At 57.5% G+C, this 27,449-nt stretch overlaps 1 protein-coding gene across 1 annotated transcript in view; it reads right to left on the bottom strand.

The window, feature by feature from the left end:
- Window positions 1–8,347: 8,347 nt before the first annotated feature.
- Window positions 8,348–27,449, bottom strand: part of LOC132237632 (kinesin-like protein KIF6) — an 85,327-nt gene continuing 66,225 nt past the window's right edge. The window contains exons 6-11 of the mRNA XM_059702259.1: window positions 26,111–26,246; window positions 22,115–22,212; window positions 16,017–16,103; window positions 14,609–14,715; window positions 14,178–14,336; window positions 8,348–8,508 (exon numbers count right to left, since the gene is read on the bottom strand). Of these exons, the coding sequence (XP_059558242.1) occupies window positions 8,348–8,508; window positions 14,178–14,336; window positions 14,609–14,715; window positions 16,017–16,103; window positions 22,115–22,212; window positions 26,111–26,246 (748 nt within the window). The remainder of the gene's footprint in view (window positions 8,509–14,177; window positions 14,337–14,608; window positions 14,716–16,016; window positions 16,104–22,114; window positions 22,213–26,110; window positions 26,247–27,449) is intronic.

Genomic DNA, 27,449 nt, shown 5'->3' with positions numbered 1-27,449 from the left:
CATTTGAGTTGGAAGGAACGGGAACACTCTCCAGGTTGCTCAAGTAACTGAAATAACTTGTGGTGGGAAGCCAGGAGCAGGGTTCCGGCACAACCGGGCCTGCACCCTCACTTCGTTCTTCCGCTGCTATTGTGTCGGCCCTCCCCCAGCGGAGCCCCTTCCCTCCTCCCAGCAGGAGAGTCTGGTTGGTGTCAGCTCCCAGGCGCCCCCTCTCTGGGCATTTCTCTGCTCAAGTCCTCTAGGAGGCAGTGTGTCGGGGAGCGCCCTTTCCCGTGGCCGCCTCAGGTGAAGGGTGGCTGTCCCCGGGCCAGTCCCCACCTCAGCTGATTGGCCCCAGCCAGCTGGCACCCCCCCTCCCCCCCGCCGTACAGGTGTCATGTGAAGGGCTATGGGGAGGCAGACACTGGCGCAGGCATGTCCAGGACAAGCACCTGCGGTTCTGTAATGAGAGGGCGGAGGAGGGGGCAGGAAGGAAGACAGAGGGAGAAAGAGGAGAGAGGGGGAGGGGTGACTTACAGAAAACAAAAACAAGGAGGAGGTGTTTGCTTATTTCAAGTACACAGATGATGGAGAGAATGGTAGTGGCATAAGGCTCTTCGTCTGCTCCGAGGCCAAACCAGAAGGACAGCCAGTACAGGCAGAGCTGGAGGCTGCACCTTAGGAACATCCCAAGGCTGTGAGGAGTGGTGAAGGCAGGCGGACCCCCCCCCCCCCACCCCCCGCAGCACCCCACCCATCCTGTGGTCCAGGTGGGGCCGTGGCTGGGGTGGCACCCGCCTTCTCTGCAATCCTGCAGGTTCAGGGTTCCCCGAGGCCACCTGGGATCTAAGCCGCCCTGTGCGAGGTCCCCTCACCCCCAGAGCTTTCGGCCAGCACTGTGTGGGGTGTGGGGTTCTCTCAGGGGCAGATGCCAGCGTCTGGAGCCACGAACTCACCCTGGACTGGGATTCCTCGTGTTCTGGAGAAACGGGACGACAGAGTGCTGGCTGTCATCTCATCACTATAGACTCACTAGCTCCTGGTTTAAGCAAGGGTTGTCATTAGGCCTGCAAGGCCGTGTGATAATCAAATCCTATTTTATTGCCCCGGAGACGCTCAATATGTGAAGAGTTCTCTCGTGTGCCATTTGGGAAGCTTGGCCGTGGATACCCGGGGGATCCCGGGAAGGCCTTAGCAAGCTCTGTAGCCCAGAGTCCCGACAGGTCCGGGCACTGTCCACAGGCAATGTGGCTGTCCTCAGGTGGGAGGAAATGAAGGCGAGAGAACGTCCTCCGGGCATGGGAGCACGCGTGGGCTCCAGGACAGCGGGGTCACCTCGGGGTGCAGGGCGGGCGGGCCAGCCACCGGAAGCCCTGCCCACCTCAGGCCACCAGGTTCACCGTGGGCGACGCACGCCACTCATTTCTAGACTCCAGTAGTCCCCCTTCCCCGCGGCTTCGCTTTCCATGGTGTTAGCTATCCACGGTCAGCTGCGGTCTAAACATATTAAATGGAAAATTCCAGAAATGAACAATTCATACGTTTTAAAATTGGGCGCCGTTCTGAGTAGCGTGAAGAAATCTGTCACCGCCCCCCTCCATCCCACCAGACTCCTCCCTTTGTCCCGCGTCTCCAGGCCGTGTAGGCTCCAGGCCGTTAGTCACTTAGCGGCCTCTGGGTTATCAGACCGGCTGTCACAGTATCGCAGGGCTTGTGTGCAAAGAGTCCTTCTTTTACTTCGCAATGGCCTCAAAGGCGAGAGTGGTGGTGTGGGCAGGTTGGATGTGCCAGAGAGAGAGCTGTGAAGTGCTTCCTTTAGGTCAGTGGTTCTCAACCTTCTGGCCCTTTAAATACAGTTCCTCATGTTGTGACCCAACCATAACATTATTTTCGTTGCTACTTCATAACTGTAATGTTGCTACTGTTATGAATCGTAATGTAAATATCTGATATGCAGGATGGTCTTAGGCGACCCCTGTGAAAGGGTCGTTCAACTGCCAAAGGGGTCGCAACCCACAGGTTGAGAATCACTGCTTTAGGTGGACCAGTGGGAACCGACAGGAAAGAACATGTATACGTAGGATTCGGTCCTATGGTGGTTTCAGGCACCCACCGACGTATCCCCGTCAGATAAGGGGGCGCTACTGTCCCTACTGAGAACCTGCCACGTGTTAGCAAAGTCGGCCAGACTGTGGCCGCCTCCCCTTTCCTGGCCGTGCTCTCTCCCCACCTCCTCCTCTCTGCTCTCCCACTCAGGTTTTCAAAGACCAGCAAGGACAGAGTCTTTCTCAGGAGCACTGCCAGCTGGGAGTGGCGAGGGGGGGGGGGCACGGGGATGGGCAAGGGGCTCTGAAAACCCGAGGCCACAGAGCCAAAGGACGGTAACATAATGTGCACTTGGTGTGTGGGGGTCAACTCGAGGTTCCCAAAACACTCTGCCCCCTAGAGGGAGCCCCCTCCCTCCCTCTACTCATTCAGCACACAGGGATGGAGGCCTCTGTGCTGGACCTGCCTTAGCTGCTCCTGGCTGGCTGTGGCCTGAGGTGCTTGGGTCTAGAGGGTTTAGGAGTGAGCCCGCACGACTGCTGGGCCTCCTGTACCTTCCCCCGGCCCAGCTCCCTGCCTGACACCCCGACGTGGGCACCCCTCCGCTGTGAGCGGCCGTTGGACATAGGTCATGATTTATAATCCCTTTCAGGGAATTATTGCTGCTAATGGGCCACGCTGATTTGTGCTTCCAAGGAGGGGAGGGCAAAATCAATTAATGGACAGTCTGCCGCGGCCGGGCCGATGGCAGAGCGTGCCTGACATCCGCAGCGATAAGGGGCTTTCTGAGGCTGAACTAATAAGGAGATTGGAGGAAAAAGAAGAAAAACAACCCCCGATCAATTTCATGTACAATGGGCAGAGAAGGCAGAGTAAACAGCTGCTGGGCCCGGGCCTCGTTCCATCTGGATGAGCCCCGAGATAAGGAGGGACAGGCTGCTCGCCCCCCTCGCCCCCCCCCCCCCGCTCCTCCCCCATCTGACATCGGCATTCACTTACGGAGTCACTCAGTGTGCACATATCCGCGCAAATGAAAAAGGGCACGTTCCAGCCGGAACCAGGGGAGAAGATAAGGCCCACCTGGCCCCGTACGTCCTGCAGGGGAAGGGCCAGGGGAGAGGAGCCAGGCTTAAGCCCCTGCGCCCTGACTAAGGGCCTCGCAGATGGCACCACAGGCCTCAGCGACGATCCTGCATGTGGTGGTCTGGGCTCCGGGGCCTCCCCACAGGGAGGGGAGTGGAGGGCATCCTGTATGGAGGCAGGGGTGGTGCACGTCTGTGTGGTGGGTCTTTGACTGTCCTCATGGCCAGAGAGTGCGATGTCGGGGTCTGTCCAGCCCACCTGTGCGACCAGCAGAGAGGACGGGGAAGCTGAGGCGTGACTGCAAGGAAAGGCTCAAAACCAGCCAACCAGCCTTTATCAATCTCGTTCAGAAATTGTTTGGGAGCAGCAAGTGTCCTTCCCGTATGAAATCTTCCCCCGGGCCCCAGTGTGTGGCATAGCCGGGGGCTCTGCTTGGTGGCGGGAGCCCACCCACGGTGCGGAAACAGATGCCCTGGCCTACCTGGGCTTAGAGCAGACCCCCAGGCAAAGTCTGGGTACGAGCAGTTCATCTGGGAACGGATCCCAGACAAAGACCCCAAGAGAGAGGGAAGAGAGGCAGGGGAGGGGTGTGCTGAGCGGGTGACCGCTGTGGGCTCCCGGGGCCTGACCCCCCTCAGGACCTCTGGGTTTCCCACCAGCAGCAAGGAAGCCGGGCTGTTTGCCCCCCAACTCCTGTCCCTCGTGGTGGAGGGCTGCTCCAGGGAGGTTAACCCCTGCACCGTGCCCGTCCTGCACCTGGGCTGCGGGGACCCCCATAGCCAGAGCGAACCTCCAGGTGGAGACCCACAGGTGCTGGAGACAGGACGCTGCCGCCGTGGACGGGGCTGTCCACAGAAGCTGTGCGTGGACTCCAGAGGCTGGGGGCATGGGCAGGGCCCCGCCAGGGTCTGTCACGGACTCTGAGTCCTCGACTCCCTTCCTGAGCTGTGTGGTTGTAACTCCTGTGGGGAAAGAGCGCCTCTGTGGAGCCAGTGAGGGAGTGGCCCCCTCGGGAGCGCTGCATGAAGAGGGACTCTGGACACCCCGTACTCAAGGAGCCCCTCTGTCTCCTTGCCTCTGCATCCTATGGAAACCCGAGGTTCAGAGGATTTGGAGCTAAAGCAGCAATAAGCCCGAGAAGGCGAGGACCGGGATGCAGATGGGGATACGGATCACGGCAGACTTCATCCTGCCTCAGGGAGGAGCAGGCCTCCCAGGGCCTGAGAGGATGAGCGGAGGTGCCGGGAGCAGAGCGGAGGCCAGGGCTGCTCCTGGGTGTGTGGGGTCCTGGCACATAGTTTTTGTCTAAATAAGCAATTTGATTAAAAAATGTACCAAATTCACGAGTCCAGGTGAAATATAGGGATTTATTCAGAATATGGTGGAGGAGAGGTACTTTCTGACTTGTTCGTCCAATCAATGCGTGAGCAGATGCTGTCCCCACGTCTAACTGTGAGCCACTCAGAGCAGCACATCGGTGCCTACGGACAGCTGCACCGGTCAGCAGGAGTGACCGGCTGGCCGGGCTGTCCTCCTGGAACCTGCACGGACCAAGGAGCTCAGCAGAGATATCTCCATCTCTGCCCCAGCAGGGCAGCTCCAGGGCATGAGGCCCGGAGCACCTTGGAGCCTCTGGTCACCCCTGTGCGTGAGTTGAAGAGCACCCTGAAGGGAGGAAAGAAAAATGAGGCCCACGTAGGGTTGGTCTGGGCAGGGGTGGCCCTCATGGGTGACATCATTGGCCTGAGGGAGGGGCCCTCTGAGGCGTGGTTGAGGGGACCTCCTTGCCTGGCTTTGATACGGGACTTTGAACTGAAACACGCGGTGTTCCCCTGGGCAGCATGGTTCCCCGGATTCTTAGTCCGTCGGAGCCGAAGAATGAGTCCACGGGCGGAAGATGGCATAGCAAAGGTGGAGGTTTATTGAAGAACAAGTACAGACTCCCACGTGGGGAGGGGGAAAGGGTCCCCCTTGCCTGGCTTTGGAAAAGGCAAACCCAAAAGATATTTCAGAGAAAAGACGATAATAGTATCTCATGCCTGGGGCCAGAGGGGAAGGAAGCTGGTCTGGGGCAGAGCTGCTTCCTGAGACAAGGAGTTCAGCGAACGGAGAGGGTGGAGGACCTGACCAGCTTTCTGCCCGCTCTTGGCCCTGAGCTCCCTCTCAATGAGCGTAAAGTTGGCTCAGCCCTGCTGGTGGGCACTTGGCCATAGAAACCCCGAATCAAGGAGCTAGCCCCGCAGAGGGTTGCTGCCTCCCTGCCTGCTGGGAGAGAAGCACCCAGGGCCACATCCAGAGGCCGAGTTTCACATGGGAAACGGCTATTCCCGCCCTCCCACGTTTTACACATACATCGTCCACTTCCCACATTCGCAGCCAGTCTTCCCACACCTCCTCTGCCTTAAAGCCCGGATGGCCCCGGAACACGTCATAGAGTAAGTGCTCTCTTCCCTGTATCCTTAGATGACTCCAGTCCCCACGGATCTCTACTTGTCACACTCCGGGTTCCTCTTCCACCGCTCATCCCAGGCTCCTAACATCACGGAACCCCTAACCTCTATCCCAGTGATGGCGAACCTATGACACGCATGTCAGAGGTGACACGCGAACTCATTTTTTGGTTGATTTTTCTTAATAAATAAATATAAAAAAATAAGTCTTTGTTTACTATGGTTGTTAATATCAAAAAATTTCTATATGTGACACGGTACCAGAGTTAAGTTAGGGTTTTTCAAAATGCTGACACGCCGAGCTCAAAAGGTTCGCCATCACTGCTCTATCCTATTCCTAAGCCTTTCTCTCTTGCCTTCCTCACCCGCCCTGGCTCTCACCCCCCGACCTGTGACAGCGTGCCCAGGCCCATCCTATCCCACCCCACTCCTTAGGGCAGATTCTCTTGTTTGTTGCTCGACTATCTCTCTAATTAGAGGCTAAGCTCCAGGAGGGCTGGCACTTCGTCTTGGTACCTCCGACTCGTCAGAACTTAGCCTGGGGTCGCACATCCTGTTGGAAGAATGGCCAGATGAGTGACTCCTGTTCACAGTTGAGGAATTACAACCGACATCCTTCTGCCTATGTTTCAAACACACATCCATTGCATTAAAAAAGTCCCTATGTACTTACCTGTTATCTGTGTCCTTCACGGGTCTGTTTTCTCCTCTTTATGAACCATGTTGCCCTACGTCTTCGCATGCTGGTAATTTTTTTATTGGATGCCAGACACTGTGAAGTCTACATTGGTGGGTGCTGACTATTTTGCATTCTTTTAAATATTTTTGAGTTTTGCTCTGAGACTCAGGGAAATTGCTGGAAGCTTACTGGAAATGCGGGACTCTTCTGAGGCTTGCTTTAATCACTAGGACAGAGCCTGCACCTGGGGCTGATGTGGCCCCACGTCTGTGTTTTGTATTCAATGGCCCTTTTGTGAGGAGGTTTCTCCACTTGGGCTGTTGGGAGCATGAATTATTTCCTGTTCTGTGTTATCTGCTTCCTCCTTTCTGGGGGCTCCTTCGCAGTCTTGGGTGACTTTCTCACATGTATGCATTGGTTAGCAGTGGCTGAAGACTCAAGAGTACCCTCCTCAGATCTCCAGAGAGAGTTCTCTCTCTGTTCTCTCTCTCTATCTCTGTATTTATCCTCTCCCTCTCTCTCTCTCTCTCTCTCTCTCTCTCTCTCTCTCTCTCTCTCTCTCTTAAATATATTTTATTGGTCTCAGAGAGGAAGGGAGAGGGAGAGAGAGAGATAGAAACATTAATGATAAGAGAGAATCATTGATCGGCTGCCTCCTGCATGACCCCATTGGATATGGAGCCTGCAAGCTGGGCATATGCCCTTGACTGGGGCCCTTCAGTCTGCAGGTCGACACTCTATCCACTTTGCCAAACCAGCCATGACTCTTTATCTCTATCACTATCTCTATCATCTTTATCATACCTCTTCCCCTCTCTCTCCCCTTCTCCCTCCTTCACCGCCCCCCCCCCCTTTCCCTTCAGCTCATTCACCTCTGGTACTCTCTTGTAAATTTAAGCCCCCTTGGCTTCCCTGGTCTGCCAGCTCCATTTCCTCAATCACAAGGCACCACCTGGCTCCCCTCCGGAACTGCAGCCTGGACTCTGCAGGTAGTGAGTTGGGGCCATCATAGTCACAGGGCCTCCTCATTTGATTCTCTTCTCTTGGGTATCAATGTCCTCTCCTGCCTTTTTTCCAACATCTGAAAGCCATTGTTTTATATATGTGTTGTCTAGTTTTCAGTTGGTACTATGTGCCATTGAACTGTGAGCCAGAAGTGAGCCAGAGAGACTGCACCCGGCCCTCGGGCCTCAGCCACAGAGCCAGCACCAAGCCGCGGGGAGGCACCAGCTGAGAAGCAGGGGCTCTGGGCTCTGACCCCCACTCACCCACTGAAGAGGAGTCACTGAGTACTGACTCGTGCTGGGGACCTGTGAGCGCAAGACAGACAGGTCCCTGTTGCCAGGGAGCTTTTAGTCCTGTGGGTGGGGGACTGCAGACCACAGAATATAAGCAAATAAAGATGATACATCAGACAGTGATGAAGAAAATAAAACATAGTCATGGGTTAGAGCAGGGGTCCTCAAACTTTTTAAACAGGGGGCCAGTTCACTGTCCCTCAGACCGTTGGAGGGCCGGACTATAGTTTAAAAAAAAACTATGAACAAATTCCTATGCACACTGCACATATCTTATTTTGAAGTAAAAAAACAAAATGGGAACAAATACAATATTTGTATTTGCATGTGGCCCGCGGGCCGTAGTTTGAGGACCCCTGGGTTAGAGAGTAACTAGGGGTACCTCTAGCTGGGGTGATCAGGGAAAGCCCCCCAAGGAGGGGACTTTTGTCACTAACTAGACGCATATCAACAAGCCAGAGCCTCCCCTTTGCTTCAGTTCCCTGATTATGTAAATGAGGGTGTGGATTAGAGGGGCCTGTGGGGCCTGCCCAGCTTTGAAATTCAGGGACCCCTCTTCTCCTGCATGACCCTTTCAGCCGGCCCTGAGAGGAGGGAAATAAGCCCCTGGGAAGGAGAGAACAGGAGCAGCGGACAAGCACGTTTATTCTGCGAGCTTCATTTCCAGGCGCCACTCCTCTCCCTCTCCGTTCATTCTCCCTGACCGCAGCCCCCACTCGCCGCTGCCTAAGGGTTGGCCCACCCTCCGCAGGCTCTGCACCAGGTGCCAGGGCCTGGAGTGCTGGGAGCCTCGCTGAGACAGGACCCGGCAGCTATTTCCTGGTGGGAGTGGGAGTTTCAGCCCCAATCCTGCAGTGCCCCAGGGCGCCCACACTGCGGAGCTCCTGAGCCATCCGCGGCTCTCTGGGTGCTGCCATGTCCTTAGACCGCAGGGTGGGTGGCTCCCTGGAGACACAGCTCATGCCGATGCTGCCTACGGGTCAGCCGGGCATCAGGGTGATGGCCGAGATACTGGAACTGGCCCTCACGATGCCCTGCATTCCACTGCCCTGCCTTGGGCTCCAGCCTCCCGCCTGGCCTGCCCTAGGCGTTCCTGTGGCAGAGGGTAGGCTGGAAAATAGCTGGAAATGACTATTATTCCCCCTGTCCCACCCATGTGAGCCCTTGCACTACCTGGTGCTACTTCATGTCTGTGAGTGAGCAGCAGCCCTTGTCCGGCCCCAGCTCCCTGGCCCCGCCCAGCCTGCCAGCCGCTCCAGCGCCCACAGCAAAGTGGCCCCAGCTCCCGGCAGCCTCCCGGACACCAGCCCTAAAGAAACAGTCTCCTCCATTGAAATCAAAGTCCCGAGCTGCTCCCAGCAGGTCACTGCTGAAGCCAGGGTGAGTGAGGGGCGGCCGTCGTCTGTCGTTCGTTCTCACTGGACACTCACTGGAAACCTGAAAGGAGACCGGATGCTCTTGGTTAGGCTGTGCAGGGGCACCGGCTTCTCCGGGATTGAAGGGTGAGGGGGCCTCGGGCAGTGCCCCTCTCAGTTCCCGGCTCCCAGGGCTTCAGCTACTCCCCAGGCTCGGTAGGAAGAAGCCCTCTTTGCCCTGGGCCAGAACCAACACTCACGCTCCGACCCCAGGCCTCTCACGGGCTCTCCTGCTTCATTCAGGGCCTCTCCCTGCTCTTTGCTCCAGGTATTGGGTCGGCTCCGGCCGGCCCCTCTGACCACACGGCCCGCCTGTCACCCCCCCATGGCTGGGCGTGGAGAAGGCTTCTCTGGATGAAGAACCAGAGCCCCTGGGTTCTAGCCAGGATGGTCCCCTACCTGTGATGCCCGTGACATTGGGAAAATCGTGTTAGTTCTCTGGGCCTCACTCTCCTCCTTTCCTAATACCTGGGAAAACACGGGACTGGCGTGGCTCCTGGCTTCTTGAGATGTGGTCCAGGGACCAGCAGCCTGGCATCCCCGGGAGCTCGCCAAGAAGCGCAGAACCTTGGGCCCCACCCAGACTCACTGGACCAGAATCCGTGTTTCAACGAAGCCCCTAGACTCAGCGGGGCATTCAAGTGCGAGGGGAACTGGTACGAGCCACATGCCGTTAGTTAATCTGCCTGAGGTTTCGCTATCACCACAGGAGCAAAAGGGAATTTCTGAAGATTCTTGGGCAGAGTAATGAACACAGTGTTTAGCAGAGCCTGCAGCAGGCGGAGAGATTGGGGGGTGAGGCAGCGGCAGCCGAGGCGCGGCCGGGGGACCTGCAGTGGGTGGGGAGGGGGTGTGGCCTGCTTGATGCTGCCGAGGAAGAATCCACGCTTCTCCGTGACACACTGGACTGGACGTGGGAGAAGCTGGGAGATCGAGGTGGAGAACAATTCAAGGCGAGAGCCCTCGGCCCCTCAGGTCTAATTCTGTGTGCAGCACCGGCCGCCTCACTGTTCACCCAGCTGGTCTCTGTTTAGAGCAGCCCCAGCTGTCCTCACTGAAGGACGGAGGACCGGCAGGCACACCCGAGTCCACGCAGGTGACATGTCCCAGTCGCTCTGCACCTGGTTCCCAGCTCTGCTGGGCGTTGGGAACCGAAGCCCGGGCCACTCCTGGGGCAGCTGAAATCAGAGTCTCCGGGGTGGGCCAGGTGACTCCCATGGGCCAACAGTGCCGAGACCCACTGCTTTCCTCTCTGCTCCAAGGACTGGCAGGGGCAGGTACGGGGCCCACCCCCGGGCGGCTGCTGGCCGGGTCAGCGGTCTGATGCTCCCTCTGCACACTGACAAGCAGGGGGCCAGGAGCGGCGGCTGAGCCAGCTCCCCCCCAGGACTGTCACTGCCCCCCAGACGGGGCCGTGATGACGGGGGTGGGGCCGTGGAGAAGAGCCACAGGCTGGCTCAGGGGGCACGGACTCCAAGACGGTTCTGCACAAAGACAGACCACAGCCCCAGGGAAAGGTGCCGTGTGCAGGGCATGGTTTACTGCGTGAGCCCCGTTAGATGGAGCTGTCCCTCCGTATTAGACTTTGTGGCTGTGGGGTCCCGGAATGGAGGGCGCTGCTACAGATAAACCCCTGGAAACACCGCACCTCGCTGTGCGGACCAGGTCTCAGCACCCCTGCTCAGCTCCCGGTGACTACGGACATTATTCAGGAGACGCTGCCCACGGGCAAAGGCGGAATCGGACCCTGACCGGTGAGAGGGAGGCTGGTGAGGTCACATGGGGCGGAGATGGCCCTTGCGTTTCGGTCTCTTCCCTAAAGTTCCATGTTCCTGTCTTTCCACACGGAAGGCTCCAGAGCAAAGGGGAGAGGGCGCTGGAGGTTCCCCAGGGTGGAGACGGTGGGGCGGGCGGTGGGGACACAGAGGCACTCAGACCGAGCCCTTCCAGGCACCAGCGGGGGTCACACCACGGTTCCTGTCCAGAGGGAAACACTGCCAAACTCAGGGGTGAAGGGAGACGGAAAACACTCTAGAAAGGATTTAACCTCATCTCCGTGGACTGTAAAGCCGTCCTTGGAGTTAGAAGCAGCGGACCTGACACCGCGGTGACTGACGCCTCCTCCGGGAAATGTGTACCTGTCTGCTGGTGCCCCCGGCGGGGATTGAAACGTCCCACAGCCTCCCGTGGATCCTAAATCAAATCGATTCGCCGGCCCTTGCTGAGGTCTGAGAGCCCGCGGGAGACTTACGCTAAATCACCCTCTCTGGGCCCTGGCTCCCGGCGGCGACAGTCACAAATCCCCCATAATGAGCTCTCTGAGAAGCCCAGACAGGCGGGCCCCTAGATCGAGGGCAGAGGGAGCCGAGGAGAGGGACGTGTTTGCTTTGGCCGGGGAAGGGGCCTGCGCCTGGCCTGCGTGTTTGCCTGACAGGGAGGCTGATAAGTGGGCTGCGTCGCAAGTGCTGTGCGGTGGGACCTGGGCCATCTGCCGCGTCCACAGAGGAGGCACCTGCTGGCCGGTCGGCTGACCCGGCAGGAGAGGGGCCCTTGTCATCCTGTCTCAGCCCCATGGTTGTTTTTCTTCCCTGAAGAATGAAAACTGAACCCTCGAACTTGTTTGTTTTGAGGAATGACTTCCAGGCTGCTGTTCGTTCGGAGAACAAAGCTCCCGGCTGCGGGGGCCCCAGGGGCCAGCAGGGCCTTGCAGGACGGCAGGCCCAGGGGAGGCGCAGAAAACCACTGCTCAAGGGGCAAGCGATTCGACGTCTGCGTGCCTCAGTCTCCTCGCCTGTCAGAGGGCTCCGTATGCCTCACGGGAGTGCTGGAAGCCTGGGATGGAGTAACGTACAGAGTGCGAAACTGGTAACGCGTCGCACCCGTTTTAGCCAGTGTTTCGCCCTGCAGCCCGGCTGCCGCGCCGCCTGGGCATCGAGCTGCAGGGAGACGCCATCCTGACCCCGGCCGTGGGCGAGGCTCTTCTCTTCCGAGAGGGTTGGAGGCAGAGCCTCTGTCATGTGTACAAAAGCCGAGGAAACGTGATTTAAAACATTGTTCCTCACTCCAGGACTTCTTGACGGGAGAAATGACAGTTGGACCTCCCTGCCCCAAACCCAGTCTCTTTCTCCATTTATGGCCCAGACTCCGCATCCCGCACCTCCTCAGAATTTCCCCTGCAGTCTGGTTCTCTGGTCCATGTCGTCAATTTCCTTTGTTGCTTCGTCACCACTTCACTCACGGTCTCTGCTTTCTCCCCTCCCGTCCCCTCCTCCACCACTACAACCACAGGCTTTTGCTCTCCCAGCCCCACTCAGAAGGGCGCTGGGCCAGGGCCACCAAGGCCAGGGCCACCTGGACACGCCCCGGCCAGTGATCCGTGTGCTGCGCCTGCTGACTCGCAGCAGCACTGGGCTCCACGGCCATCCCCCTTGGAGCCCACTCTCCTGCGACCTGCCTGAGGCGTCGCTCACTCAGCCACCGGCTGGCCTGGCCCTGAGCCTTCTCAGTGTCTCTGGCTGCACCTCTAAATGTCGCCAGGCCTAAGGATCTGTTGTCAGCAACGAGGGATTTTACACAGCGCAGTGCCCGGCATTCCACACCTCCCAGACCTCCCGCAGGCTCCAGCTTCAAGTGCAGCTGCCTTCTCATCTCCTCTGGGCACACACACCCATCTGAACTCCGAATGGGCCAACCCGAGCTCCGAGTCCTCCAGACCCCCCTGCCTCTCTCCCTGGGAAAATGGCACCACCATCCCATTGGCTGCTCAGATCAGAAACCTGGGACCCCCGGGCTCTCCTCCCTCTCTCCCACCCACGCCCAGTTCGCTGTGAGTCCAGGTTGCCCTCACCCTGACCTGGACCTTCCCAGGCGCCTGACAATGGCTCCTCCTGGCCCTCTAACCCAAGCCACGCACGACAGCCAGAGTGACTTTCCAAAGCAGTAGGCACACCTGCCCGCCGCGGGGCACATCCTCAGAGAGCTCCCCCTGCACCTGTGATAGAAGCCAGAGCCCCACAGGGACGCTGGACCTGACCCTGCTGCCTCGCTCACCCTCCAGCCACTCATGGCCAAGCCAGGCTCCTTCCCTTCAGCGCTCTTCATTTCTGCTTCTCCGCTGGGCCGGCTCACCCGAGAGCACCACGCTGCTCCCTTCTCACTGTTCAGCTGTGAGGGTAAAGCTCTTCCCGCAGGGAGCCTCCCCACCACCCTCCCAGCGAAGCGCAGCCTCCCCGTTGCTCTCTGCAACGTTGCGTATTTGGCTGGTTCACTGCACTCATCTGCACTTCACAGGGTCTAGGTGCTAGCTGGCGTGCCCATCCGTCTCCTCCCTCTTCCTGGAATGTCGAGGGCACTCTGTCTTTTTAAAAAATATATATTTGTATTGATTTCAGAGAGGGAGAGAGACCTAGAAACATCAATGATGAGAGAAAACCATCGATCGGCTGCCTCCTGCACGCCCCCTACCGGGGATGGAGCCCGAAACCCGGGCATGTGCCCTTGACCAGAAACAAACCCGGGACCTTTCAGTCCACAGGCTGATGCTCTACCCACTGAGCTAAGTCAGGGCGAGGGCCCTCTGTCTAGTTCACTGCCAGGGCCCAGCCCTGGTACAGTGCCTGGCACACAGGAGATGCCCAATAACTGTCGTGTTCATTCACCGACCGGCTGTGCAAACTATTCAGTGTCCGATACACGTCGCTAGAGTATATGGGGAGTAGATGGGTCCTCGGAGATCACCGAATCCAAATTCATTTTTTTCCTTCTTCTCTTTAGACAAGGAGACTGAGGCTGAGAGGAAGCCAGCGGTGAGGTCACGGTGCCCCAGCAGGCTGCTGGCAGAGCGGACTCTCAGGTCTCAGACAGGCCCTGGCCAGGTGCCCATGGTGCTGACCCTACCAGTGAAGACGGGATGTATGTGGGCTGGCATCCCGGTGAGCACAGCACGGCAAAGGCCACCCTTTCCTCGGGGTGCTGGCCCTCAGGGCCAGTGTCAGTCATGCTGCGCCCCAGGTCTGCCTCTCATCCACCACGGAGCCCGCTGACGTTGAAGTGACCCTAAGCCTGCCTGGCCTGGTCTCAGGAGAGGGAGGCGGGAGGAGGCCTGTCCACAGCGGCTCCGTGAGGAAGGTGGGAAGGGCCTGCTCTTCCCCCACCTGTTGTCTGATGGGCCACACACGTTTCTCTGTAACTTCCATGGCCCCAGGCCTGGGCCTCCAAGTCTGCTTACACTCATTGGACACCTCATTGGCGAGGCCACACCTGCAGGAGAACTGGCGTTTCCAGCCAGGGACGCCACAGGCCAGGCCTCCACTCAGCCCTCCTGTGTGGCGAGGACCCAGCCAGGGATCGCTGGCTTTGGGGTCAGGGGGCAAAGGGAGCTGACCACCTGGAAGAGGAGAGAGGCTTTGCCAAGCCGGGCAGGAGCAGCCGGGCTGCCCACCCTCCGGCCTGTCTGGGGGCTTCTGATGCTGCGTGTGGGGCTCTCTCCAGAGGATGCAGAGGCCGGGCACGCGGAAATGGGCACCAGGCCAGTCCCGTGGCCTCAGGACCGTGCAGGGCGCTTCCTGCTTCCCTCGGGCCTCGGTGCTAGCTCCAGCCTCCCCCTGGGGAGCAGAGCGGAGTGGGGGGCCCCGTGGCCCTGGAGGAAGGGGCACTTACATTTCTTCTGCAGAACGTTCTGTCTGGCCTTGATGAATGCCAGGATGTCGGAATCCGTCTGGCTGTCTCCGGTGAGGGGGACGGACGAGGCCCGCCTCTCAGGGATGCTGGGGACAACCACAGGTCACACTTTACTGCCCCTTATGTTTGGACTCAGCGCTTACCTTTCCCAAGCGCTTTTCCATTTTCAGTGACTCCATGTCACCCAGGAGGCCATGAGGACCAATCGCCTCCTCCTCCCTCCCTCCCCCTTATCTGTGCAGCAGCCACAGCAAACCTTTGCATGCAATTGTGTCATGTCCTCACCACCTTCTCCACCCTTCGTCACACCCCCTCTTCCTCGTTCCCCAGCTTACCCGAACAAAGCCCATTTGACCTGGGACCTAGCTCCTCCAGCACCCAATTTAGATGTCATGTGCCTTGGGCTGTCTCACCAGTGTGTCCCATCCCCACCACAGATTACCCAGTTGTCCCTGAGGCAGGGATAACTATTCTCCCCTCTCTCCTTAAAAACAGAGCCATAATATTTAGCCAAGTGAGCTGCACAGCTAAAAACTACATCTCCCAAGTTCCTTTGCAGCGATGTGGCCAGGTGACCAGGTCCTGGCCAATGAGATTTGTAAGAAGTACTGGAAATCCCCTTAGGAGGGAAGGGAGGGACATAGGCGGCCTTCTCCCTCCTCTTTCTCCCTCCAACGTCTCCATATAAAATCTCCCTTAAGAAAATTCAGAGTAATGTGCTCTCCTGGCCTTGCCAAGCTGCCACCCTCACACCTGCCCCTCCACAGCAGGTGACAGTCCCCACTCCCTCCTGTATGTAATAAGGTGCTCATTATCACAAGTCGTCTTTTGTCAGCATTCCAGCTGCAGCTCAGCCAGGAGTGCTAAGGCAGTCACAGCAGGGGGCTGGGAGCTGGGGGGGGGGGTGGTGTCCGTCCTCTCTGGGGACAGGGAGGAGCCCGGTGGAGTTCACCCTGGGACACTTTGGGAGGAGAGTGGCACCTGCCAGATGAAGGGCGTGCGGGCCTTCTACTCAGAGGGCACAGAGCGGGTGCTGGGAGAGGCCTGGAATGAGTGGCTCACAGGTCTGAGGCCAGGCTTGTCCACTCTGCCCTCCCTGCCTAGGGGCTCTACGGGGGCTCGCGGCCCATGTTGGGACGGTCCCTGGGCTGGCTCTTCTTCCCTTGAATGGCCCCACGTACATCTATTCACAGGAGACAGGAAGCACGCATACAGGGCCCCAGCGACCCTGGGGGACTCGGGTGCCAGAGCGGCGGCCAGCCCTGGGCTCTGTGTGCGGCCACCGGACAAGGGGCTCCTCAGGCTGTGGGGGAGGCAGACCGATGATTTCCACCCAGTTTGCCTACAGGTGGGGCAGTGACAGGCGTGAGAGGGGAAGATCACAGACCTGTCGTCCAGGGAGGCACGAGGGCCCGTCTCCTCCGGGCTGGGCAGGATGGGGCGAGGCGAGGGCAGGATTTTCCTGCTATACACACTGCGGTAAAGACCAAACCCACAGATGAGAAGGATGGGAGGAGGTTTACCAGGGAGCAACAAACTCAGGGTCTGTGGTTAGGAGCTGTATGGACCGAATCTTTGGCTCCCCTCACCATTCATATATTGAAGCCCTCACCCTCAGTACGGTGCTGTTTGCAATGGGGCCTTTGGGAGGTTTGGATGAAATGATGAGGGTGGGGAGACCAGAGCTCTTGCTATCATGTGAAGACACAGCAAGGAACCGGGCTCTCCCCAGACTCCGATTCCGCCTCCAGACTGAGAAATAAATGCATTTCTGTGGGGTGTTTGGCGAGGGCAGCCCGAGCGGACTGGGCCAGGAGCCCAGAACCCTCTGTCGTGAACGTCCTAATCAGGTCAGGCTGCCAGAACAGCAAACCACAGTCTAGAACAGTGATGGCGAACCTTTTGAGCTCGGCGTGTCAGCATTTTGAAAAACCCTAACTTAACTCTGGTGCCATGTCACATATAGAAATGTTTTGATATTTGCAACCATAGTAAAACAAAGACTTATATTTTTGATATTTATTTTATATATTTAAATGCCATTTAACGAAGAAAAATCAACCAAAAAAATGAGTTCGCGTGTCACCTCTGATACACGTCATAGGTTCGCCATCACTGGTCTAGGGGATGGGGGAGGGGGTGGGGAGAGGCTTAAGCAACAGGAAGTGATTTCTCAGTTCTGGAGGCTGGGAGTCGGAGTTCAGGGTGCCAGCGCGTCGGGCTTCTGTGAGAGTCTTTTTCACTGTGTCCTCACGTGGGGGAAAGCGTGAGCGAGCTTTCTGGCCTCTTATCAGGGCACTGATCTCACTCACGAGGCCTGCACCCTCAGGGCCTAATCACCTCCAAAGACCCCATCTCCAAGTACCAGCACACTGGGGTTAGGTTTCAACATACCAGTTTGGGAGGCACATTCGTCTGTAACATCCCACCCCCGATGCCCCCAAATTCATGTCCTCATTCCATCCTTCCCGCCCCCCCCCCCCCCTCCTAGCTTGTTCCAGCATCAACACTAAGCCTAAAGTCCAAAGTCTCATCTGAATAGCATTTAATCAGCTCTGGGTGAGACGCAAGGCACTCTTGATTCATTTCATCCTGAGGCAAAATTGCCCTCCAGCTGTGCGGGGACAGGCTCAGCAAAGGCCAGTGGTCGGCAAACTCATTAGTCAACAGAGCCAAATATCAACAGTACAACGATTGAAATTTCTTTTGAGAGCCAAATTTTTTAAACTTAAACTATATAGGTAGGTACATTGTTACTAACTTAATTAGGGTACTCCTAAGGCTTAGGAAGAGCCACACTCAAGGGGCCAAAGAGCCGCATGTGGCTCGCGAGCCGCAGTTTGCCCACCACGGGCATAGACCTTCCCCTTCCAAAAGGGAGGACAGGAAATAAGGAAGGTGATGGGTCCTCAGGGAGTCTAAATCCTCGCAAGGCCAACACCAGGAGACCTTAAGGCTCAACCATCATCCTCTTCGGCTTGATGATCTGCCCGTTGGTCCCAGTGGGGTGATCAGCCAGGCTCTGCTGGGCCGGGGTCATGCCCTCACGGTTCTGCTGCGTGTCCCCCAGCGTTGGCCTGTGGAAAGCAAGCCGGTGGGCCCTCCTTTTGAAACAGGGGGCAGCCCTGAGGCTCTGAATGGCCTTTGGGGTCATTCTCCTCTTGCTGGAGGAACGGTGGTGTTCACGGCAGAGTAGCGCTGTGGTTCCATCCCGTAAAATCCAGGAAGTCCGGCAGCCTGCCTCGTCCCGTCCCCGCTCCTCCTCCTCAGCTCACCGTGTCAGTGCTCCTGGTGGGGCGGCCGATCCCGTCCCCGGGTCACGCCCACACTCATCTTGTGGTCGCTCGGCCGCACCCTGGGGTTCTCTTCTGGAGACACTTGCTTAGCTTTTGCAGCTTGGACAGGCGGAGGAGTCTCCAAATATGTACATTCCAGTCATTTTTGCTTAATAAGGTCACCTTCAAGTCATGACTCTCTTACATTTCACTCTAAGCAGCCAGGAGGGGCCAAGCCATTCCTTCCACACTTCGCTTCGAAGTCTCCTTGGCTAACACCAGTTTCATCACCTGTAAACTGGACCTTCCACAAATACTGGAACATGAACACAGCTCAGCCGAGTTCTTTGCCACCGTATTACAAGGTCTGCCTGTCCTTCAGATAGCACGCTCCTCATTTCTGCCCGAGACCTCAGAATGAACTTTACCACCCAATTTCTACCAACATTCTGGACACCATTATGTCTCTTCTCTAAAAGACGGGAGCTTCCTCCACAGCTCTTCTCCGTCCATTATGAGCCCTTCCCAGAATTGGTTTTAAAAGTCCCTTTAGGACAATCTCGGCTTCTTCTGCACTTCAAAGCTTTCCAGCCTCGACCCATTACCTGGTTTCACAGCTGTTTCAGCATCTTTTGGTTTTTGCTGTAGCAGCACCACTTCTGGTGCCCATTCCTGTCTGAGTCAGGGCAGGCTGCTATAACAACGTGCCGCAGACCGGGTGGCTGTGGGAATTCGTCTCTCACGGTTCTGGAGGCTGGAAGCCTGAGGTCTGAGTGCCAGCAGGGCTGGGCTCTGGTGAGAGCCCTCTCTGGGTTTCAGACTGCTGACTTCTGTTGTGTCCCTCCCTGGGAAGGGAGTGAGCGGGCTCTCTGGCCTCTTCCTGTAAGGGCACTAATCTTGTTCATGAGTGCTCCACCTTCATGATATAATCACCTCCCAAAGATCCTCCCCCCCCATCTCCAAATACCATCACATTGAGGTTAGATTTTCAACATACGAATTTTGGGGGGGACACAAACATTCAGTCCATGACGAGGGCTTATACATTAATTTTCATATTGGAGCATTGCATGTACTGGGTATGCAAGTTGAACGAAAAGAACGAAGATCACAAATGTCATTCATAGACACGGTCTGCACACCAGGTCCTGGCAGTGTGCTCTGCAATAGCCTCATTATCCCCATTATATACACGAGAAAACTCAGGCTTAGAGAAGTTTAAAAAATTCTAAAAGTTACCCAGCTGGTCAGTGGCCGAATCTGGACCCAATCATGCTCTCGGCCACGATGCTTTATTAACTGGGCCCCCCTCTGGTGTTCTGGGGGAGCACACTGGAGACGTGTGGCGTTTCCCTGGCCACACCAACTGCCCTTAGGAGGCCCCAGCTGACCAGCACTGTGCTTCCTGAGTGAGGCATCAGATCCAACAGCTCACGCACACGCAATTTGCCCATTTTACTAGGCTGCCTGGTATATTGGCCTGGCATTGGATTCTTGGCTGCAAATAGCAGATCCCAGGAGCACCCACTGGGAGGTAAAGGGCCAGTGGCCAAAACCGTCCCCATGCCAGGGTCAGGGTAGGGTCCTCTCTCTCTGGCCTTGGGAGGGTCCTGCCTACACACACGTCAGAGCTGGAAGAGGCCTGAAGAGTCTCCTGGTCAGAACCTTCCTTTTACAGGGAACACTCAGACCGAGGCAGGCCAGGGTTCGAGACAGGTGCACCAGCTTTGCCACATCTGCACCGAGTCCAAGGAACTCCATAGGCCTGACAACCTGCGGTCCCGCCCATGAGTGCAGCCCTGTCCTCCGTCCTCCGCCGCAGCCCTCAGCCCCTCCCGTCTCTCCCAGCAGCGGGGCTTCTCCCCTGGGCCTGCCTCCTCAGGTCAGGGCGGTGGGCCAAACAGGCAGGAAAGGAAATCAGAGCCCGGGCTGCTCACTAGTATTTCCCAGCACCCCAGAGCCTCCCCACTGAGTGTGTGGGCCGGCTGGAAGGCAGCTGCAGGACCAGAGGCAGCCACAAGGTGGCAGGCTCTGCGTGCTCTTCTTTAGGGAACAGAGGCCAATTCTTTGGGCTAGAACTGGAGTTCTTGGTGCGGGGGCAGGGAGGGTGAGGAGGGAAGGAGAGAAGGGTCCAGGTCAGCTTGGAAGCTGTAGCAAACCTTACAGGACCGAGTCATTGGCACACAAATGCGTCAATGACTCAATGGTTTCCCAGAGGAGCCTGTTCTAAGATTTCAGGGAGTGTGCACAGGAGCCAAACTGTGGAGGGTGGGGAGTGGATGGAAGGGGCAGAGCTGGACAGGGCCGGGCAGAAGGGCCTGGTGACCACACCATGGCGGAGAAGGCCCTGCAGTCCCGATGCCCAGCCCGTTGCCACGACCAGCTCAGGCAGGAGCATGGCACGATGCGGAGGCTGGTCCCTAAGCTGCCCCGGGGGCACCCATGCCATCGCCCGGTGTCTGATCCCTCATGTAACAAATTACTTTTGTCCCCTCTCCTGACCAGCCAGCCTGACGCTGAATTCATTTCTCATGTTGCTATTTATTCTGGAGAGAACATACCAGCCACCAGAACTTATTATCTTTCTTAATAAGGATTAATAAGCAATATTTATATCAATTAGACCTCCCGGTTGCCATTCAGAGCCGTGAATTTAGTGTGTGCAGCCGGCAGGCTCTGCACACCCTCGGGAGGTGACGGACTCCGGTTTCTTTCAGAGAAACTTGGAGCGGAGTGGCCCTGCCCGCCGAGTCCATCAGCAGCGGCCTCGCTGGAGCCCGGGTGCAGACACCCGGCGGGCGCGCTCTCTCGCTCCAGCGGCTCCTCGGTGGCACTGGGACACTCATCTGTCATAGAGCATCTGACAGAGAGAGGGAATCCCAGAGGGGGAGCTGGCTTGCCCAAGGGCCCGCTGCTGGGAAGAGCTTTGAGGACGATTCAGCATATCCTTTGGGAAAGTCTCAACTGGGGGGACTCCTTGGGGGTGAGATGGACAGAAGGAAGGGAGAGGGAGAGAGAGAGATAGAAACATCAGTGATGGGAGAGGATCATTGATCGGCTGGCTGCCTCCCGCACGCCCCCCACTAGGGATGGAGCCCCAAACCCGGGCATGTGCCCTGAATGGGAATCAAACTGGTGACCTCTCGGTTCATGAGGCAATGCTCAACCGCTGAGCCACACTGGCCGGGCCGGCTTTTCTCGGTTTTTTGTTGGAATGTGCTTTTTGGTCCAGGGCCCCATCTGGGACAGCACATCACGGTTCTAGTCACCGCATCTGCTCAGGCTCCTTGTGTCTGTGGCCGGTTCCTTGGCAGCCCTGGGGAGGACTGGCGAGGGGGAGGGGAGGGGAGGGGGGCCTGGAGAACGCCCCTCCACGGGCCTTGCTGCTTTCCTCACGACTTGGCTTGGGTTTGGGTTGTTGAGAAGAATGCCAGAGGTGGAGTGCCAGCCCGCCCCATCCCATCACAGGGACGGTCTGACAGCCCCTCCCCCAACGCTCCCCAACCAGAGAGCCCCGCTGCCCTTCACCCGTCAGAGGCGGCTCCCAGGTGGTAGAGCAAGGCCCCACCCTGCCTGGCCTCTGCTGTGGGGGGTGGGGGTGGGGGGTAGGGAGGAGGTGCTCTCCGTCTGGGGCTGCAGGTGGCCGGGGCACACGGCACTGGCTATACCGCCTGAGCTGTGTGGTTGGAGAGATGATGCCGTGGGTGGTGTGAGGAGGAACCTGCCCTCCAAGGCAGTGTGTGGGGAGGCGGGTCCCTGCTGGGTCAGGGCGACATTCGGGAAACTGGCTCTGGGCCATCCTCACCCTCAGGGGCACCGCCCGCATCTGTCCTCACAGCCTTTTACCAGAGCTCCTGGCTGGCGTCTGGCAGGCTGACTACCCTCTGCCCTGCCGCCAACACCCACTCTCCCCACCACCCTGCCCTCCCACTGCCGACCCCTCTCCCTGCTCAGGCACTGGACCGGGCCTGTGCGGCCAGGGCTCTCTTGTTGCCATGGCAGTGGGTCTGCAGCGTCAGAGCTGGGGAAGGACTGGGGGTGGGGGTGGGGGGCGCCCAAACAAGCCAGGAAGCCACTGCCTGGTGTCCACACATGACTTAACAGAGTGACTGCTCCTCCCACAGAGACCTCAGAGCAGCCGAGCGGCCAGGAGGACAGTGGGGAGCCGTTTCGGGGCGCCCCAACCCTGTCAGCCGGGCTCTCCTCTTACCTCTGGTTAGAGAGAAGCGGGGGCCTCTCATGCTGGGGTCCGGGCCTGGGTGGGAGCGGCTGCGTGTGACTGGGTGAGTTCCCTGCCAGAGGGTCCACCTGTGGGCCAAGCAGAGTCGCACGGTGTTAGCCTGAGTCTGAGGATGGGGAAGGGCCCTGGCTTAGTTCTTACGGGGAAAGAACTAGCTATGGAAGTTGGTACATCTGACATACGCGGGAAAAACAAATCTAGACACAGTGATGACTGCAGTGACCGGCACCTGCATATCACCTGTGGACGGCGGGGCACAGGCCGTGTGTGATCTGGGCTACGTTTTCCACACTGAGCACATAGTCCTTCCTGCAGTTAGCAAACAATGTTTAAAATGGGATCCGGCGTGGCTCAGTGGTTGAGCGTTGACCTGTGAACCAGGAGGTCAAGGTTCGATTCCCAGTCAGGGCACATGCCCGGGCTGCGGGCTAGATCCCCAGTGGGGGGGCCTGCAGGAGGCAGCTGATCAGTGATTCTCTCTCATCATGGATGTTTCTATCTCTCTCTCCCTCTCCCTTCCTCTCTGAAATCAATGAAAATATATTAAAAAATAAAATAAAATGTGAGCTGACAGTTCTCCGAAGTCCTTTCTGGTTTTGCATCCCCGGTCACAGGGGGATGCGGCCCGAGGCGGGAGGACACCACCGAGCACCTCGTGCGGGAACAGCTCCACCACGTGCCCTGGAACCACACGTCCGCACTCAGGGCTCGTGGGAGGGCTCCAGCTGCAGCTCATCTGGGCCTGGGCAGGGTGCCCGTGACGCTCCCTGAGCACGAGAGCACGGGGCACTTCCCACTGGCTCCCTGTCCCCCAGGACACTGTCGTGGGAGCTTCTCATCGCCTCCCACGTCCTGCTGAGGCTTAAGGCGTCTGCCTCGCCCACCGGGTACATCGCAGGCTGTGAAACTGCTCAGAGCCAGTTCCCGGGCAGCAGGGTGCCCGTCATCCCTGCTGCGGTCATCTGGCCCCTTTGGTTTAAGTGACGTCTGTGGACAGAGGACCCACGGAGCTGACACCTTGGCTCCCTGGCTTCCACTGCCTCTGTAAATCATAGACTGTCGGACCCTGTCACCCGGCCTGAGTCGCACGGGATGCCCCTCACCCCTGTTCAGCCATGGAGCCCCCTTGGGTGCTGCAATGGCTGGTGCCTCACTCTTGATGACGAACCAGGATGGGATCTTTCCTGGGGAACAGTGGACATGGATGGGAACCAATTATATCTTTATTTTTCCCAACTTCTACCTGAAATTTAACAGGTAGACAATAAACCACCATCAGATTAACAGTACCAGCGATTTCATCACCAGTACAAATCATAGAGAGATCTTCGTATCGCATTACAGTTACAGAAATCTTGAAATATTGTGGTCATCATTTCTTTGAAATTATAGTAAGTATTGGGCCTGCCCTACACCTTATTCATGAATGCATTTGTAAAGTGCTGTACATATTATTATACCATAACCTCGTTTTAAAATACTTTGTGAACTGTATTTCAGTCTTATTGTTATTGTGTTGTTTTTGTCTTCATGTGTGTTTAATTTTATCTAAATACTAGGGGCCCAGTGCATGAATTCATGCACCTTGAAAGGAACTGTGGGTCGTGAGGCTGTGGTGGGCACAGGGGCAGGTCTTGGCCCATCCTCCATGCCCCCGGCCCCTCCCACCATGGCCCCAGTCCTCTGTCTGCTGGCAGCCCCACTCCCACTGCTGCTGCACCCACGCGCTGACGGTGCCAGCCCCGCTCGCACCCTCTGATGGTACGAAGTGATTGGGGCTGCCACCAGCAGCAGGTATGAGCGGCGGCTGCTGCCCCGATCACCCCCCAGAAGCAGGGGGAGATGGAGAAGCCCTCAGGGGCAATAGGGGCTGGCAGCTGCTGCTCACACCGCTGACGGTGCCGACCTGTTGGGGCTGGCGCTGGCACCAGCAGTGGGTGCGAGCAGCAGCTCCAGCACAGGCAGCAGGTGCGAGCACTGGGCGGGACCACGGCCTGGGGGAGCAAAGAATTTTCAGTGACCACCAGAGGCTTGCCCTGATGACAGCGACTGGTGCCCTGCCTTGGTCTGGTGCCCCCACTCACCTGCTCCACCATCCTGCAGCAGCCGATGCCCACCATGTTCTGCATGCGCCCCCTGGTGGTCAGTGCATGTCATGGTGACTGGTTGTTTGGTTGTTCGGTTGTTCTGCCGTTTGGTCTATTTGCATGTTAGGGTTTTATATAGATAGATTCTTCCCTATTATTGGCCCCTATGGCCACTTGATAACATGTTGGGAGCTGCTGCCTGGCTTTTGGGGCAAATAGCTTCTTTGGATCAGTTTTGTTGTCTGTCAGATGGTCCCTGCGGGTCTGCCAGCTGTGCAGGTGACATGACCGTGTGCATGTCATCACTCCCTCCACCACGGCCAGGGAGCCCGAGGACAACTGGAACCTGGGCTAAGCTAAAGTCCCCCCAGATTATTTTAGCTTCACTATATGATAGGGAACTTTTAAGAATTTGTTCAGATATGCAAAGGTTTATCTACAAATGTGTTTCCAGTGAAATACTAGAAATAACCTAAACATTAAGCAATGGAGTAGTTAAGGAGACTAAAACAGATCCATGTGATGGAATGGTGCCGGCCCGTAGGACGCTGGCAAAGAAATCACAGCGTGGAAGAGCAGTCATGCTCCGTAATTAAGTAAACATTCCTTTGAGCCGCCGGGAGACCAATACGATTCTAGTTTTATACAAACATGAATATATATGCATAGACATGTGATGGAATAATATGATCCAACATGATAATATTGGTTTCCTTAAGTGGTGGCATTATTTATGGTGATCTTTACTCCTTTGTGTTTTTCTGTATTTTCTAACATTTTTATAATCTATATCATCTACACTAATAAAAGAGAAAAATGGTAATTGGCGTACAACGATACCCTTTTCATTGGCTAATCAGGGCTATATGCAAATTAACTGCCAACTAAGATTGGCAGTTAACTGCCAACAAGATGGTGGTTAATTTGCATATGTAGGCACAATGCAGGGAGGCGAAAGGGAAAGCAGGAAGAAGCCCCCTGCCACTGAAAGTGATTGGAAACCCAGGGGGGAGCTAAGAGCTGGGGGGCAGGGCAAAGGCGGCCCTGGGTCCCTTGCCCAGGCCTGAAGCCTGGGTCAGAGGCATCAGGCTTGGGCGGGGGGTGGAACAAGCAATCAGAGGGAGATGGGGGTCCCCTGCCCAGGCATGATTCCTGGGCCAGAGGCCTCAGGCCTGGGCGGGGGCCAGAGCCAGTGATCGGGGGGAGATGGGGGTCCCCTGTCCAAGCCTGACACCTCTGGTGGAGGCGTCAGGCCTGGGCAAGGGGCCGATCAGGTGATCAGAGGGTGATGGGGGTCTACGCCTCTGGTGAGGCATCAGGCCTGGGCAAGGGGCAGAGCCAGCAATCGGAGGGGTCTGGGGGTCCCCTGCCCAGGCCTGACGCCTGTTTCAGAGGCGTCAGGCCTGGGCAAGGGGCCGATCCTGCGATTGGAGGGTGATGGGGGTCAACGCCTGAGGGCTCCCAGTATGTGAGAGGGGGCAGGCTGGGCTGAGGGACCCCCCCCCCACACCCAGTGCACGAATTTCGTGCACCGGGCCCCTAGTTGTAATAATAAAAAAAATCAGTGTTGTTAATATGTTATCACAGGAGAACATCATGCAATGCAATGGTGGCGTGCCCTGTTTTGATTCACCGGTTTGGGGTGTGCACCTTCCATCCCCCACTTTTCCATGCGACAGGCACTGAGCAAGGAAACAGTGAGCCCAGATCACCTGAGTTCCTTGTTACCAAAATAAGCGCTTGCTTCATGCCCGGGCTGAGAGCCTGTGGCCCCGTGTGCTGAAACCCTCCTCCCTGGCAGTCCCAGTGGGCTGTGTCTGTCCCTCCCCCACTGCCCTGCCCTTCCCCAGCCCCCGCAGGACCCTGCGGCCACCCGTACCTGCAGGCTGCTGGCCTCCGCTGCCCACCAGGCCTCAAACTCCTTCTGCAGCTTCACCTTGGCTCTGTCCATGAGCAGCTGCAGGTGCTCGATCTCCACCTTCAGGGCCTTCAGGCGCGTGAACATGGTTTTATACCTGCAGGGGCATCAGGCAGGAGCCGTGAGAGTCTCTGGAAGGAGGTGGGGCTGTGGATGGGCTGTTGGCTGAGGACCTGTGCCTCCGTGGCCTCACAGTGCTGCGCTGGTAATAGGACTGGGACCCTCATGCTGCCCACCGAGGCCAGAGTGTGGTGCCAGGTTTCCCACCCACCACAGGGAAGCAGAGCTTGGCGTTTCTGCCCCGTGGGCTTGTGGGCCTGTGTGTGAGATGAAGGTCCCGTCTCCAAGAGCGGTAACTGCCATTACTGAGCACCTGGGAGGGGCAGGCATTGCTGCAGGCCCTGGACATACACGCGCTCACTGAACCCTCTGCACAGCCCTATGGATGCACACAGTTCCTCTCCACTTGGCAGACTGGCACCTCGGCTGGAGCGGTTAAGTAACTCGCTCTGTGACACAGAGCTCATAGGGAGAGCAGCCAGGATGGGGACGGCTCTCTGTTCTAGGACCAGACTTCGCGGCCTCCCGTTGCGCTGGCTCACCACCAAGCCCAGGCCCCGAAGTGGCACTTCCTTTGTTCGGGCGCCTGGGGGTGCTGGGCAGGCCACAGGCAGAGGCTGTCCAACAGGGAGTAGATGAGGATTCCTCTACAGAGACACCCTGACTTCCGAGAGGGCCCCGTGGTGGGGAGTGTGGACTAAGGGGACAGGACGGGGGCAGCACAGACACAGAGGGAGGATTGAAAGGAACTAGAAAATAAACAGAGTGTGGGAGAAAGAGGACAGCAGGGGAGTGAACCGGGGCCGGAGGGCAGTGCAGGGCAGTGCGAGCTTTCGGAAGGAGGATGTGGCAGGAGTGACCTGCCCATCGTCTGCGTGGGGTCTTGTTCTGAAGTCTCAGGAGGGTCGGGTGGCGGGGTGTGCTCGGGGTGCATGCCTAACCAGCCCGGGGGTGGCCTGTGTCACAGTGACACTTTGGGGGCAAGGAGGTGGCTTGTTTGGTCTCCCCAAAATCTCTCCACGGCAGGGAGGAGACCGCAAACATTGGTTGAATGCATGAAGGAATGGATGGGCTGAGGCGCTCGGCTGGAGTGTTAGCAAGACGCTGTGACACGCTGTGTCGGTAATGGCCACACAGCTCTGTGTGCTTGGGGGTGCTCACTCTGTGACCGAAACCACCTGGGGACCCTCAATGGCTGCACGAGGGTCTGATGTTCTCAGGACGCCTTACGGATCAGGAG

This window comes from Myotis daubentonii, chromosome 6 (assembly GCF_963259705.1).
Source record: "Myotis daubentonii chromosome 6, mMyoDau2.1, whole genome shotgun sequence".
In the NCBI taxonomy this organism is placed as follows: Eukaryota; Metazoa; Chordata; class Mammalia; order Chiroptera; family Vespertilionidae; genus Myotis; species Myotis daubentonii.
This window is presented reverse-complemented; position numbering and strand designations above follow the sequence as displayed.